Source organism: Arachis ipaensis, chromosome B1 (genome assembly GCF_059453495.1).
Source record: "Arachis ipaensis isolate K30076 ecotype BB chromosome B1, ASM5945349v1, whole genome shotgun sequence".
Classification (NCBI taxonomy): domain Eukaryota; kingdom Viridiplantae; phylum Streptophyta; class Magnoliopsida; order Fabales; family Fabaceae; genus Arachis; species Arachis ipaensis.
The window spans coordinates 113,702,294-113,719,765 of NC_142436.1; the positions used below are offsets into that span (position 1 = coordinate 113,702,294).

General features: G+C 37.5%; 1 protein-coding gene across 1 annotated transcript; it reads right to left on the bottom strand.

Annotated features, from left to right (window-relative positions):
• Positions 1 to 15,734: 15,734 nt before the first annotated feature.
• LOC107609583 (uncharacterized) lies at positions 15,735 to 16,463 on the bottom strand. Its single transcript, XM_016311587.1, has one exon. The coding sequence runs from the start codon at positions 16,461 to 16,463 to the stop codon at positions 15,735 to 15,737; it is 729 nt and encodes a 242-aa protein (XP_016167073.1).
• Between the last annotated feature and the right edge of the window lie 1,009 nt (positions 16,464 to 17,472).

A 17,472-nucleotide genomic window follows, 5' to 3' on the forward strand; every position in this document is an offset into this window, starting at 1 on the left:
CCTGACGCGTACGCGTGATACGCAAAGAAGATCATCGACGCGTACGCGTGACTGACGCGTACGTGGGACATGCACGACATGCAGAAAATGCAGAAAACGGGGGGTGATTTCAAGCCGTGTTTTGACCCAGTTTTCGGCCCAGAAACACAGACTAGAGCCAGGGGATAGTAGAGACTCAAGGGAGATTCACACAAGAATGGCTGTGCCCACTCAAAGTTAAGCGTGGACCCTACAAAGCAAGTGGTCCCCATCCATCAATTGAAGACATGCTGATTGCTTTAATTAATTTTGATTTAAAAATAGGAAAAGATATTATTTTAGTTTTAGAAGATAGCTTTTAAATTAATTAGGATTAGATATAAAAGGGGATTGGAATTAGTTAACTTTTTATACCAGCACAGCTCAACATTATTCCATTCCAAACTACCAAAAGACATTTTATCAGAATTTTTATTTTCTTCTCTGAACCATGAGTAACTAATCCTCCATTGTTAAGGTTAGGAGCTATGTCTATTTATATGGATTGATTTTATTGCTTTTTCTATTTTAATTAATGTATGGATTTATAATTTAAGAATTGTTTTCGCTCTTTATCTTAAGAATTTGGGTGGAACGGAAGTATGACCCTCTTTCTATTTGAGTTCTTGTATAACTTGGAAAAGCTCTTTACTTGAACAACAGCTTGAAAACATATTCTCCTAAATTATAATTATCTGAATTTAACGGGATACATGACATACAATCCTTTTATTTTTGGGTAATTAGAGTTTTTATGGCATATAAACTGGAATTTGATCATCACCCTCTAATTGGAATTAATTGACCAAGGAATTGGCAGTTGATGAAAACTAGAGGAGACTAGAAAAGTCTAAGGAATTAGGGTCTAGTCACATATAGTTTGCCATAAATTAAATCTTACATGATTAAAATAGTTAGTAAGAAAAGTTAATCCAGAAAAATAGATAACTCTGAAACCTTAACTGCTTTCTCCATATTTTATTCCCAACTTATCTACTTTACTATTTTAATTTCTGCACGACTGTTTAATGCTCTTTGAATATTCAAACACTCTTTTCTGTTTGCCTGACTAAGCCAATCAATCAATCATTGTTGCTTGATCCATCAATCCTTGTGAGATCGACCATCACTCACCTGAGGTATTAGTTGGTACAACCCGGTGCACTTGCTAGTTAGTCTGTGGTTAGAAATTTTGCACCAATACACTACCAGTGAGGGTTCAATGCTTGATTCTATGTTCCTTGCTTTCATGAGCTATCTTCTTACAAGTTTACTTGTCTTTTATTGTGTGATTTGAATTAGTGGAATCTGATTTATTTTTGCCTTGCAGAACTTGTTTATTTTTAACTAAGTAGATAGGAACATTTTAGCATATAGTTGCATTCACATGCATAGATTGCATCTCATGAGTCTTACTTTCCCCAATTCATTCTTTTGTCTCCTTGAGCTTAGCATGAGGACATGCTAATGTTTAAGTGTGGGGAGATTTGATGCACCACTATTTCCTAGTACATTTTGTACTTAATTGAGTGAATTTTATCCACTAAACTCACACTTATTCATATAATTCGCATGTTTTACATTTTCCTTCCTAATTTTGTGCTATGATTGAAAACATGCTTCTTTGGCCTTAAATTTGCTTTGTTTAATCCCCTCTAATTACCATTCGATGCCATGATATGTGTGTTAAGTGATTTCACGGTTTACAGGGCAGGAATGGCTTAGAGGATGGAAAGGAAGCATGCAAAAGTGGAAGGAATACAAGAAATTGAAGGAATTGTTGAGCTGTCTAGCCTGACCTCTTTGTACTAAATCGACCATAACTTGAGCAACAGAGGTCCAAATGAAGCGGTTCCAGTTGCGTTGAAAAGCTAACATCCGGGGCTTCGAAATAATATATAATTTGTTATAGTTGCCATGCTGTTAGGCGATGCGCACGCGTGAATCACGTGTACATGTGACCTTGCAAAAGTTCAATCGACGTGTACGCGTGAACAACGCGTACGCGTGACAGAGCCACGTGCTGGACGTATCAGAAATTGCTGGGGGCAATTTATGGGCTGTTTTTGGCTTAGTTTGAAGCCCAAAAAACACAGATTAGAGGCTGCAGAGTAGGGGAATCACATACATTCATTCACACAACTTTGATTCACATAAATTTAGGTTTTAGATGTAGTTTTCTAGAGAGAGAGGCTCTCTCCTATCTCTAGGTTTTAGGGTTCCTTTTAGTTGTTCTCAATTCCAGATTTCTATCTTAGTTTAATTAGTTTATCTTCCACTCTTATTTATTTTAGCACTTTAGTTTATTTATTTTCCTTGTTGATTATTCTATGTTGCTATTTTAGTTTATGAATTCTCATGTTAGATTTGATTCTCTATTTAATGCAAGTTGAGGTATTTCATATTTATGATTGCTTTCTTTAATTTATGTTATTGATGCTTTCAATTGGTTTCTTTAGAATGCTTGATTAGATTTTAGTGTAGATTTCTCTTCTTTTGGCTTTGGTTGAGTAATTGGAGACTCTTGAGTTATCAAACTCCTTTGTTGATTGATAATTAAAAGTTGCTAGTTGATTTGAATCCCTCTAAAGCTAGTCTTTCCTTAGGAGTTGACTAGGACTTGAGGAATCAAAATTATTTCATCCACTTGACTTTCCTCCATAGTAGAGGTTAATTAAGTGGGAGCAATGAACAATTCTCATCATAATTGATAAGGATAGCTAGGATAGGACAGCTAGGATAGGACTTCTAATTCTCATACCTTACTAAGAGCTTTCTTAATTATTAGTTTATTTTCTTATCATTTATATTCCTTGTTCAACCTTTCAAAAACCCAAAAAGATACTTTTCCATAACCAATAATAAATACACCTGCCTGCAATTCCTTGAGAGACGACCCGAGGTTTAAATACTTCGATTTATTTTATTGGGTTTGCTTTAGTGACAAACAAATTTTTGTATGAAAAGATTCTTTGTTGGTTTAGAAACTATACTTACAACGTGATTACTTTTGTGAAATTCTTTACTAGAAAAGATCCGTTCATCAGTTACAAACTGGGCCCCACAGCTCCTCAGAATTCACTGGGCACGTTTTCCTCTTAAAAGTCACGTGTGGCCACCGACACGTACGCGTACAGCATGCATGCGCGTCCCTAAAGTTTTCGCGATCCACGCGTGCGCGTACATTGCACGTGTGCGTCCATGAGCTCATCCAATTCTTTGGCTTTTCCATGTGTTCTCCATTTTACATGCTTTTCTCTTCACTCCTTTGATCCATTCCTAGCCTTTTCAACCTGAAATTACTAGCAAACACATCAAGGCATCTAGTGGAATCAAAGGTGCATCAAAATTATCAAATTAAAGGTCTAAAAGCATGTTTTCACATTTAAGCACAAATCAAGGAAGAATCATAAAATCATGCTATTTTATTGAATAAATGTGAAAATAGTTTGATAAAATACTCTAAATTCATCACAAGATAAACCCTGAAAACGGGGTTTATCAGGTCTCAGAGTGCAAAGGATTCCTGTTGGAGGAATATAAGTATTGGTTGTTAGCAACCAACTCAATAAGCTCAATAGTCTCCCCTGGTGTCTTCTTCATGTGCAAAGAACCAACTGCAGAATTATCCAATCGCATCTTGGACATTTTACATAAACCCTCATAAAAGATATCCAGCTGAGTCCATCTAGAGAACATGTCCGGAGACCATTGCCTAGTCAGTAGCTTAAATCTCTCCCAAGCTTCATAAAGGGTCTCACCCTCTTTTTGTCTGAAAGTTTGAACCTCCACCCTTAGCTTAGTAAGCTTTTGAGGTGGGAAAATTTAGTCAGAAATCCAGTGACAACCTTGTCCCAAGTATCTAGACTCTCCTTGGGTTGAGAATCTAACCATAGTTTTGCTCTATCCCTCACAGCAAATGGGAAGAGCATGAGTATGTATACCTCAGGATTTACTCTATTGGTCTTCACAGTATCACAAATCTGCAGAAAATCAGAAATAAATTGATTCGGGTCTTCCTGAGGAAGTCCATGATACTAGCAATTTTGTTGCACAAGAGTGACAAGCTGAGGCTTCAGTTCAAAATTGTTTGCAGCTATAGGAGGCACCACAATGCTTTTTCCATAAAGATCTGCATTAGGAGCAGTGTAAGAGCCAAGCACTCTTCTAGGTTCCTCATTCCCAATTAGATTTGCCACATTGGCATTAGCAGCATTATTATGATCCATAGTGGACTCTACAGCCTGTAAACTCTTATTGCAAACGCCGCCTCAAAGTCCTTTCAGGTTCAGGACCAAAGTCTAACAGAGGTTCCTTGTCCCTGTTCCTGCTCATAAATAGACAGAAGACAAGAAAAGATTGGATTCTCTACGTCACAATGCAGAGAATTCCCAGTAAGGCAACCTCTGTAAAATAATAAAATAAAATAATTAAATAAAATTTGAAAATTACTAGTAGATTTAGGAAAAAAATTTTAAAATTATGGAGCTAAATAAAGAAGAAAAATTAAAATAAAAATAACTAGGGAACACCAAACTTAATTTCAGAAATTAAGGAAAAACAAATACTGCAATATTCGAAAATTAGGGACAAATATAATTAAAACTAAAGCAGAGGCGCCTATAAAAAAATGAAATATTAAAAGAGGAATAAATAATAGGAAAAGAACAAAAGTCTCTTCTCTTCTCTTTTTTATTTTTTTTTATTTTTTTATATATATGTTAGAACTAAACAATAAAATAAAAGAAAAAGAAAGAAACAGGGGATGGGGGAAGGGTAACGAAAAAAAAAAGAGAAAAATTAAAGGAACAAAAAGAAATGGAAAATAAAAATTAATAATGCTAAAAGAAACTAATTATAAAAAATTATCTAATCTAAGCAATCAAACAAGTAGTTATCGATCACAGTCAATCCCCAGCAACGGCGCCAAAAACTTGGTGCAGAATTTTGAATCCACAAACTAACCGGCAAGTGCACCGGGTAGTACCAAGTAGTACCTCAAGTAAATGAGGGTCGATCCCACGAGGATTGATGGACTAAGCAACAATGGTTGATTAATTTACTTAGTTAGACAAACAGAAAAGAGTGTTTTGGTATTCAAAAGCATTAAACGTAATTTAGAAATTAAGACAGCAAGCAGTAAATTGAGGAGAATAATATATGGAGAAACAGTTAAGGCTTCAGAGTTATCTATTTTCCGGATTGACTTTTCTTACTAACTATTTTAATCATGCAAGATTTAATTCATGGCAAACTATATGTGACTAAACCCTAATTCCTTAGACCTTTTTAGTCTTCTCTAACATTCATCAACTGCCAATTCCTTGGTCACTTAAATCCAATTAGAGGGTGAAGTTCAATTCTAGTTTATATGCCACAGAAATCCTAATTACCCAAATATAAGAGGACTATATGTCACGTATCCCGTTATATCCAGATAATTAGAAATTTAGGAGAATATGTTTTCAAGCTGTTGTTCAAGTAAAGAGCTTTTCCAAGTTATACAAGAACTCAAAAAGAAAAAGGGTCACACTTCTGTTCCACCCAAATTCATAAGATAAAGAATGAAAACAATTCTTGAATATAAATCAGTACATGAATTAAAATAGAAAAATCATAGTATCAATCCATACAATAGACAGAGCTCCTAACCTTAACAGTGGAGGTTTAGTTGCTCATGGTTCAGAGAGAAAACAAGGATTTTGAAAAACTGTAAAGTGCGGAATGAGGTAGGAGAGAGAAGAGCCCGAAGGGCTGATTCTTTTCCCTTTTATATCTAATCCTAATTAATGTAAAATATATTTTTTAAAAATTAAATAATATATTTTCCTATTTTTAAATAAAATAAAGTTTACAGAATTAAAATATAATCTTCGTGAATCTTCAATTGATGAATGGGGACCACTAGCTTCGTAGGAATGCACGCCTAACTTGGCATGGAGCTGCGCCTTACTTGAGGGATGCAGTGAGGAATGGCTATCCAAGCTCAAGTGTTGCTCCTAACTTAAGGATACCTTGTGCCAAACTTGAGCATGGCCACATGGTTTGGAGTACACTTAAATGATGCTGCGCCTTACTTGAAGAATTCATACGCCTTACTTGAAGTGAATGAGTATCACTTGCGTGTTATGGTTATGCCTTGCGCCTAACTTGAGAAGGCGTAGCCTTGGCTGCATTGGATTGATGTGGATGGCTTGTCTTGGTGCCTAACTTGAGAAATCTCAAGTTAGGCGCCACCCTTGCTGGCTTGGTGGAGAAGAAGTATGGACTATTATATATCGTTGGAAAGCTCTGGAAGTTAGCTTTTCAAAGCCACTAGAATCACATTCATTGGATCTCTATAGCTTGAGATATTCAGGTTTGAGTGCAGAGAGGTCAGGATTGACAGTATCATTCACCTTCTTCTCTTTTTCTGCAGAAACTCCATCAAATCCAGCCGAATGCCACCTAAAATAAATAGAATTGCACATGACTCAAAGTAGCATCCATAGTGGCTAAAAGATAATTAATTCTTGATTAAACTCAACAAATTGAATGCAAATTCACTAAAAAAAGATAGAGAAGATGCTCACGCATCAATATTGCAAAGAGTTGCTCATCAGGCAAGGTCTCGGACATCTCAGTAGTGGGTGGGGATGTCCCTGCTGCAGGTTCAATTCAGGATAGATGGTCACCACCTGATTTTCTGATCCCTTTCTGTCCTGGATCTCTATGTCGAATTCTTGAAGGAACAATACCCATCTTATCAATCTTGGTTTAGAATCCTGCTTGGCTAGAAGGTACTTGAGAGTAGCACGGTCATTGTAGACAATAACCTTAGACCCGATTAAATAAGATCTGAACTTGTCAATTGCATAGACCACTACAACTAATTCCTTCTCTGTGGTGGTATAGTTCCTTTGCGCATAATTTAGAACACGACTGGCATAATAGATGACGTGCATGAGCTTATCATGTCTCTGCCCCAGAACTGCGCGAATGGCATAATCACCGATATCACACATCAGTTCTAATGGCAGGTCCCATTTGGGTGTAGAGATGACAGGTGCAGAGATAAGCTTTGCCTTCAGAGTTTTAAAAGCATGCAGGCAATCCTTGTCAAAAACAAAAGGAGTGTCAGTGGCTAAGAGATTGCACAGGGGTTTCAAAATTTTGGAGAAATCTTTTATAAACCTCTTGTAGAAACCTGCATGTCCTAGGAAATTTCTGATTGCCTTAACACTAGTAGGTGGTGGTAATTGATAAACTCCGATTTTATGGTTTATCTTGTGTTGATTTTAGGGGATTTTATCATCTTTTCTCACATTTATTCAATGAAATAGCATGGTTTTGTAATTCTCCCTTAATTTGTGCTTAAGTGTAAAAACATGCTTTTTAGGCCTGTAATTTGCTAATTTTAATTCACCTTTAATTCCACTAGATGCCTTAATGTATTTGTTAGTGAATTCAGGTTGAAAAGGCTAGGAATGGATCAAAGGAGTGAAGAGAAAAGCATGCAAAGTGGACAATTCATGAAAAATCATGGATTTGGAGTGCATACATCGACGTGCACGCGTGACAGATGCGTATGTGTGAAAATGAGGTTGTCCAAGCAATGCGTACGCGTGACATGACGCGTACGCGTGGCCCATGCGTACGCGTCGCGGCTTGCACGTGACCTCATTAAAGTGAAAAGGCTGAGGGCGATTTCTGAGTTGCCCAGTACCAAATCCAACTCATTCCTAAGGCTATTTCATGCAGAATTCAAGCTTGGGAAAAGGGGGGGCACCTAGTTGTAGGGTAGCATCATGTAGTTTAGTTTTATAGAGAGAGAAGCTCCCTCTTCTCTCTAGAATTAGGGTTCTTAGGTCAATTACATCTTAGATCTAGGTTTAATTTCTATTCTCATCTTGTTTTCTTCATAATTTCTTGTTTCTACATCCTTGCTTCCTTAGTTTTACTTGTTATTCGCTTTATTTTGTTGCCTATTTTGATGTTGATGAACTCTTGTTGGATTTGATTTTCATTTAATGCAATTTTATGTTTCCATGTCTCTTTCATGTTTATCTTCATTGTTGTTGTTGATTTCTTGCCTATGGGTTTTGTGAATTCTTACAACTTATGATGTTTACTTTTATTGCACTCTAGGTGTTCGATGAAATATTTTCACTAGCTTTTGAGTAGTTTTCTTTACTCTTGGCCTAGGCTAAGGGAATTGAGTGACCTTGAGTCATTGGGTCTCATTAAATTGGTGATTTGAGAACCCTATGTGGTTAATTTGATAACCATTGACACTAGCCTACTACTAAGTCAATTAGTAGCTAGGTTAGGACTTATGGATTGATGTTGATCAAGCTATTTGATATACTCCAAGTATAGAAGTATACTTAATGAGCTCGGTTCCTCATAATTGTTAATACATAGTTTGTAGACAAGGATGGTGATCGCAATTCCCATGTCTTAGCCAAGAGTTCCTTTCCTTTTTTTTATTAGTTCTTATCATTTACTTTCTTGTTTATTTTTTTTACTTTTCTTGCCAATTACAAATCAAACCCCCTTGTTTCCTTCATAGCCAATAATTGAGCACTTCATTGCGATTCCTTGTGAGACGACCCGATGTTTAAATACTTTGGTTAATTTTCATTGGGGTTTGTACTTGTGACAACCAATATATTTAAAATTTGACTAAGAGTTATTTGTTAGTTTGGAACTATGCTTACAACGATGAAATTCCTTTTCTATTAAGAGAAATTTCTAGACCGACAATAATTTTTTTATCAAATTTTTTGTGCCGTTGACGGGGAATTGCAATAGTGTTATGTTATTGGCTATTGTATATATGTTAATATGTTTTTTTTTTGTTAGTTTTTGCTTGCTTTAGGAGTTAGTTTTTATTAGTTCTTATTAGTATTTGTTTTTATTCTCTTTTGCTACTATGAATTCTCACCCCTTTGGCTATGAGTTTGGTTCAAATTATGTTGTAGGAAATGGGAGCTACAATGACAATATGCATCAAAGATGGAACAATCAAAGGTGGAAGGAGTCCCAAGGAATTGATCACCCTTCTTGGCAACAACCTCCTCTGGTCTCCTATAGGTATAACTCCAATCCTAATGCATATCAATTTAAAGGATGTGGTGATCCTCATTGTGGTTGTCAAAAACCACTACCATATGCCTATGAACCACCTCCTCAATATTGTTTTGAACCACCATACTCATAAGCCCCTTACCACCATTCACCTTCATATGACCCTAATCCTTATCCACCCTACCAACCACCTTATGAGCCATATGAACCATACATGGAGCCACCACAGTTCCAACACAACTACTCCCAAGAACCACCTCAATATACACCATCTCCATATCCTTACCAAGATGAACCACCTTCCAATTATGAGCCCTTTTTCCCAAATAATGAACTCTCTCTAACACCACCTCCAATAGATGAGTCTCTCCATGCCTTCAAGCTAGCACAACAAAGAGATGTTAGCTCTTACCTCCAAAGGCAAGAAGATACACAAAAGGAGTTTAAGAAGATAGAAGCCGTGCTTGCCACCGTGGTAGAAGTCGTTCACAACATGGTCTCCTCCGGCCTAAGTCTATGCGATCAAAGCACTCCCATTGTTGAATGTGGAGAAACAATCAAAGAGCATAGTGAGGGAGTGAGTTTGGTGCTTCAAGGTAGAGAAGAGGAGTTGAAGCAAGGAGTACAACAATAGGAGAGGGTAGAGATGATTGAAAAGGAAGGAGTGATTAAAGATCTAGGAGATGTTGGAAGTCGATGGGAATGTAGAATCATAGAGCCCTCTTCCAAGAAGCTTGACATTGATGTTAAGGAGGGTACGCAACCTCCAAAGCATATCATAGTTGAAGACTTTGAGGAGGTTGATCAAGAGATAGATTCAATCATTGAGAATTTCTTATCTACAATTGAATCCTCCCCCATTGGACATGAAATTGAGATCAAAGAAGAAGATGCACAACCTCTCATGCCCTTGGTAAGCAATGAAGAAGAGATTGAATTGGAAGAGAGCTACTAAGAGGAAGAGGTTGAAATTGAAGAAGCTTGCAAAGAGGTGGAGGTAGTCGAGGAAGAGTATAAGGGAATGACACTTGCAAAACCATTGGAGATATCCCTTCCTAAGTCACCATCCTACACAACATTCAAGTGGGTAAAATTCTTATCCCTAAGCTTTACTTTCTCACTTGAATATGGTTTGATTGAAAATGATGGTCAACTTAAAGCTCTTTGTGGAGTTAAGAGTAGGAGAGAGTTGTGTAGTGGTTGGAAACATCACTCTAAGTTCATGATGGTTGCATGCTCAAAGTTGAATAGCAATAGTTGGTGTAGAACCAAATTGCATGGGTCTAGGATGTTGTTTGGAGGCTTCATTGAGAATTCGGCTTGTCTACCACCCAAGTGGAACCATGATGATCAATTAGAATATGGGTGTGAAAACAAGGTTTGGGATCCCGAATCGCACAATGAGGATCAACTTTGGGAGCTCCAAGCTTGTGAAGGACTCCATCAAGATTTGGTGCAACTCATTGGAAATCTTGGAGCACAATGGAGATCCAAGCATTGGTGGGAGTTCGAAGAAGAATTCAAGCACAATCCACCATGACAAGGAGCCTCCAAATAGTCCAACTTAAGGACTTAAACTAAAAGTGCTAGGTGGGAGACACCCCACCATGGTAAACTCTTTCCATTCTCTTGTATATATAATCAATGAATGCATTGAGTTGCCATTGTTAGGTAGTATCCTTCTTTGCATATTCTTGTTTATTTGGTGTTTTGATTGTTAGCTTGTTTGATTGGATTTGTGCCTTTTGAGTAGTGTTTTACTTGAAGTGTAAGTTTTGTTTGTTTTGTATTTGAAAATGTTTTAAAACCCAAAAAAAAATTGTTGTTAAATTTGAATTTTAGTTGTTTTAGAATGTTAGTAGAATAGGAGAGTGCCCTATTTCTGTTTTCATATATTAAAAAAAAAAAAGTGCGCGCCACGCCTAAGTGTGGCCAACGCGCACGCGTCGTCCGCCATATTTGAACTCCTGGTACAAAAATCAGAGAGTTGTGCTGGAGTGGTGCTGGGTTTGTGCGAATCGCATAATCTGGACCCACGCGTACGCGTGGATGGCGCTTACGTGTCACCTGTACTCTCTGCAATCCACGCGTACGTGTGGGCGAAGCTTACGCGTCAATCCACCACCCTGCCTACCGACACGTACGCATCGCAGATGCGCACGCGTCGCCCTCCATGCCCTGTTTCCCCTATTTCTGCTCTGTTCTCTTCTTATCTTCCTTTCTTTCTTCTTTCTTCCTTCTTCTTTCTCCTTTCTTCTTCTTTCCTTTTTCTTTTCTTCTTCCTTCTCTTATCCTTTCTTCTTCCTTTCTTACTTTCTCTCTTCCTCTCTTTTCAAATTTCCACTTCTCGTTTTTTCTTATTTTTCATTTTCTTTTATTTGTTGCATTTACTTATTTTCATTCATTGCATTTTAATTTTGTTTTTATAGCTAATTCTTCTTTTCTTTTCTAAGTCTTTTATTTTAATAATGGTATTGAATTCTCATACTCAATTGTTGAGAATTTCTTGGTTAATCTTGGTGCTTCTTAACTTGTTCGATATTGTTGGGTTATAAAACTTTTAAATCAATGCTTAATCTTTTATGACTCTTGCGTCCTTTGTGCATTGATATGAACTTCTATTGTCTTTCATGACCCACTCTTTCTTGTTTGAACTTGATGCTCAACATGCTCCTCATGTTATTCACTTATACTTTGACTTTACTCTTGCATCAGGTATTAGTTTATATGCCCTTTGCCTATATTGCTCTCTCACTTACATGCGTAGCTAATATGTAGTGAGAATCCTACTTTTATTTGGCATTAGCCACTGCCTATGTTCTATTTGCTTTAATATCTTTGTTATAGGCTTAATTCACTTTCTTTTTCTCTCCTTTTAGGCTGGCCACCAAAAAAGGAAAAGGAAAAGCTTCAAAATGGGGCCATAAACAAGTTCATCCGCACAACCTTTTGAAGAAGTTCATCAATTGTAGCAACCAGTCCACCTTGCTCTTCTTCGCATGCACCGAGGACGGTGCAATCTTCAAGTGTGGGGAGGTCGTCCGACCGATCTCTGTGGGTAACAATTTTCTTTTTCAACACCAATATTAGCTAGTTGTTGCATTGCATGATAGGGTGCATGTTAGTTAGAATTTGTACATATTTTACCACTTCTTTCTTGTTAAGACTACTTGGTTAGGGTGATAATTTCTTTTCCAAGAAACTATTTTTAGGGCACCCTACCAAATTGAAAAATTTTTTGTTGAACTTGCTTGAAAGAATTTATTTCGGAACATGGTTTTTGAGCTAAGAACACAAGCATGTGAGTTTTGAACCCAATTGTATGGTTACATCATATAACCACTTGTTTCCATTCTTGTGTGCATTATTCTCTTTCTATGATTGTAATCTTGGATTTTTTTGATTCTATATGTCCATTATTTTGTGTATGAATGCACTTATATGATTGAGGTCATTGTTCATTGAGCTCACTTACCCAAATAGCCTACTTTTTATCTTCCATTGTTAGCAAATTTCTAGGTAAACTCGTGGAGCTAACCTAGACCCGACTCGCGAGTTACTCGTAGACTCGTACGAGTTCACCTGTTATTCTTGTTCTATATTTATTATGTATATGTATATGTATATATATATATATATATATATATATATATATATAACCTAGACCCGACTCGCGAGTTAACTCGTAGACTCGTACGAGTTCACCTGTTATTCTTGTTCTATATATATATATATATATATATATATATATATATATATATATATATATACATAATGTATATTTACTCAATTCTAACCCTTCAAAATTAATAATATCAATCTTAAAGTACATAATAAATAAAATATTAGCATACATAATAACAAATATTTTAAAACACACATTCAAATCCTCTATAATTATTTTTATACAAATACAATATAGAACACACAAAATTATAAATTATAAATCTGTAATACTAAATCTTTAATTAAACATTAAACAATATCAAATAATCAAATTAACTTTAATCAAAATAATTAATTACTAATCAGTCATCAATGGTTGAACCATCTGGCCATCTAACATAAACGATAAGCAATAGGCTAAAATTAGAAGCAATAAAATTAAAAAAAAACTAAATCAAGAAGCAAAGGCTAAAAAAAAAGGGCAAAAGGCATACAAAAAATAAAGGATACAGAAGAAAAGAAGGGGCAAAGTCTCAGCAATAGCAGATCAAAGGCAAGGGTGCAGCAGGCAGCGGTGGTGAGGGTGCAGCAGCATCACGAAACAATGGCAACAAAAAGTCATAGATTTCACGACGGCGCTAACTAGAGCAGAGATAGAACTGTACGAGAAGTAGTCGAACTCGTGAATGGTGATAGCACTATGGAGTTGCGGATAGTGGAGATGCGAAGAAATACAAAGCAGAGGGCAACATAGGTAAAATTCACAAAGACAATGGCACAAATCAGAGCAGAGATAACAGACGCAGGCAAACAGCGGCAGCTCGACGGGGAACAATGACTGCGGCAGAACATGGAGAAAGTGAGACTTGAGAAAAACGACGCAGGTGAGTGATTTGTGAGTGAGTTTTCTTTCATTCTTTGGGAGTGTTATCATAACCCTAATAAAAAAAAGTGTCTTTTTGGATTCAAAATAACATTTTTTAAGCAAAAATGAAGAAAAAACACAAGCTCACTAACTCGGTCCTAAACTCATGAGTTTGTCCGAGTTTGACCGAGTCTAGCCGAGTGTAGCCGAGTTTACTCAAGATAGAGTCTATGTCCGAGTCAACTTGATTCGATATCAAAACTCGTAAACTCGTACGAGTTTACGTGTTAACTCGAGAGTTTGACAACATAACCAATTTGTTCTTAATTTTAGCACATTACAAGCCTTATGTGAAAAACAATAAATGTACCTTGTTTGGATCTTTGATTAGCTTAGGCTAGTGAGAGTGCTTATCATTCAAGTTTGGGAGAGTTGGGAACATTGGTTGGGATAAAAGAGTGTTTTTGTATTTTTGTTAAAATTTTGGGAATTGGGTACATGCTCATGCATTAAATGTTTAAACTATATGCATTGATACTCTTGTATATATTTTAGTTTGAAAAAAAAATGAAAAAAAATGAAAAGAAAAAAATATATAAAAAAAGAGAAAAAGAAAAACAATAAAAAGGGAACAAAAATGCCCCAAAGTAAAGTAATAATAATAATGCTCTATGGAATGTGAATTAAAGAGAATGCATGAGTATGTGAAAAAGTGGGAATCATGGGTAGTTAGGTTTGTTTAGAATTGTATAGGTTGTTATATGTGTTTGGTGAGAGCTTAGGCTAATCAAAGATGCAAATTTCAAGCTTACTTAACCTGTTAACCATATGCATCCCTACCTTTAACCTAGCCCCATTACAACCTATGAATAAGTCCTCATGATAAATGTATGCATGCATTGAATAATTGTTGATTGTTAGAAGAAAAACAAATCTTGGAAAGCATGAGTAGAAGAGAATTGAGTGAATCAACCCTATACACTTGAGCCTCTAGAGCGAATACACTTCCGGTGAGGGTTCGATGCTCAATTCCTTGTTCTCGGCATTCATGAGCTTTCCTCTTGCAAGTCTATTTGAACTTCATTTTGATATTTGAATTAGTAGGATTCATGATTCATCATACTACTCAGCCCCACATGTGCATATATGTTCTTGGAGATTGATTCATTTTTAACCAAGTAAGTAGAATCACTTTGCATTTAGTTGCATTCATTTAGATAGGTTGCATATAGTGCCTGATCGACCTATATTCCCTTGTTCGAAATCCGATGCCCAGGAACAATTACTTCAGTCACCATGAAGTGGTATTTTTCCTAGTTTAAAACTAGATTTGTTTTTTGGCATCGTTTCAGAACTAGGGCTAGATGGTTAAGGCAGGAATCAAAGGAATCACCAAAGATAGAGAAGTCATCCATGAATACTTCAAGGAATTTTTCAACCATGTTTGAAAAAATGGAGAGCATGCACCTTTGGAAGGTTGCAGGTGCATTACAAAGGCTGAATGGCATTCTTCTGTAAGCAAACACTCTGTATGGGGATGTGAATGTTGTTTTCTCTTGATCTTGAGGATCTACTATAATTTGATTGTAGCCTGGATAGCCATCTAGGAAGCAATAGAATGCATGTCTAGCCAATCTCTCCAGCATCTGGTCTATGAATGGTAGGGGAAATGATCCTTTTTTGTGGTGTTGTTGAGTCTCCTATAATCAATACACATATGCCATCCTGTAACTGTTCTCGTAGGAATCAATTCATTATTCTCATTGTGGATCACTGTCATCCCTCCTTTCTTGGGTACAACTTGGACAGGGCTTATCCAAGGGCTATCTGAGATGGGATAAATAATCCCAGCCTCTAATAGTTTTGTGACTTCTTTTTGAATTACTTCCTTCATAGCCGGATTCAGTCGCCTCTGTGGTTGCACCACTAGTTTAGCATCATCTTTGAGCCTAATCTTATGTAGGCACTGAGTAGGGCTAATTCCCTTTAAGTCACTTATAGTCCACTCAAGAGCTATTTTGTGTGTCTTTAGCACTTGAATCAGTGCTTTTTCTTCCTGTGGCTCTAAGGCAGAGCTTATAATTACATGTTAAGTTTCTCCATCTCCTAGAAACACTTATTTCAAGAAAGATGGTAGCGGATTAAGCTCGAGTTTGGGAGGATCATCCTCCACTTTAGGAGCTTTTAATGTCTCCTCCTGTTCTGCTGGTGCCTTCATGTCAGGCTTGGCATCTTCAAGGATGTCATCTAGCTCCTCTTCGAGCCTTTCAGTTGCTAGTACCTCTTCCACCAGGGAATCGATGACATCAATCCTCATGTATTCCTCTGGAGTGTCAGGGTGTTGCATGGCCTTGATAGCATTCAAGACGAATTCATCCTGATCAACTCTCAGGGTTACTTCCCCTTTTTGCACCTCAATGAGGGTCCTCCCTGTGGCCAGAAAGGGTCTCCCTAAAATAATGGATGCATTCTTATGTTCTTCCATATCCAATACCACAAAGTCTGTGGGAAATGCAAATGGTCCAACCTTCACAATCATGTCTTCAACCACTCCTGATGGAAACTTGATAGAGCCATTAGCAAGCTGGAGGCATATGTGGGTACGCTTGACTTCTTGGATCCCAAGTTTCTTTATTAGTAATGAAGGAATTAATTTAATATTTGCTCCAATATCACATAGGGCTGTCCTTGTACAACTATCTCCGAGGGTACAGGGTATCACAAAACTCCCAAGGTCCTGAAGTTTCTCCGGCAAGGACCTCTGGATGACTGCACTGCATTCTTCAGTGAGGAAGACTGTCTCTACCTCTCTCCACTCCTTCTTGTGGCTCAGTATGTAATTCATAAACTTCGCATAGGAGGGTATTTGTTCGAGGGTTCTACAAATGGGATCTTGATCTCCAGTGTCTTGAGGTAATCTGCGAACCGGGCAAACTGCTTATCTTTTTCTGGTTGACGGAGTTTCTGAGGAAATGGCATCTTGGTCTTGTACTCATGTGTTCTGAGTGTCGCAGGGTGAGTGTCTATAGTGCCAGAAGAAGGATTACCAGCTTGCTTAGGAGAGGTGTTCCCTAAACTTGCACATGCGTGGCCTCCCCTATCTGGGCATTCAATGCCACTGTTTGTCCTTTTCTGGCATTGAACGCCAGCATTGCTCCCTTCTTGGCATTGAACACCAATGCTGCTCCCTCCTGGGCATTGAACACCAGGGGAATTAGTTTGGGACGCTGCGCATTCTTCTTTTGGTGCAATATTTTATTGAGATGGGATAGTCAGTGTCTGCCACTTCGTAAGTCAATTGCCTGGCATTCTTTAGCTTCTTGCTTGGTCTCCAGTTGGTGTAGCTTTGTTGGCACACTCTAAAGGGACACTTGAGTCTCTTGTGCTATGCTGTGCTGGCTCATTGTGAATGCATGCACGCTCTCTAGCTGTCGTGTCAAGAGGTCTAATCGCTCAGTCTTTGCTTTATTGTGAGCTAGGAGTGTGTCCATGGCAGATTTCTTCTTGGATTCTACTCCTTCCTTGGGTCTTTCTGCTATGTATACATATTGATTATTAGCCACCGTTTCAATGAGTTCCTGAGCTTCCTTGGGCGTTTTCAACATGTGTAAGGATCCACCTGCAGAATGATCCAGGGACATCCGGGCTGCATCAAGGAGTCCGTCATAAAAGATGTCCAGCTCAACCCAGTGGGTGAACAGTTGAATGGGACATTTCTGGAACATTGATTTGTATCTCCCCCATGTATCATAGAGAGATTTGCCCTCCTCTTATTCAAACGATTGAATATCCTTCTTTAAGTTAGTTATCTTTACTCCAGGTGTTTAGGCTTTCCTTAGGATGGTGATTGACGT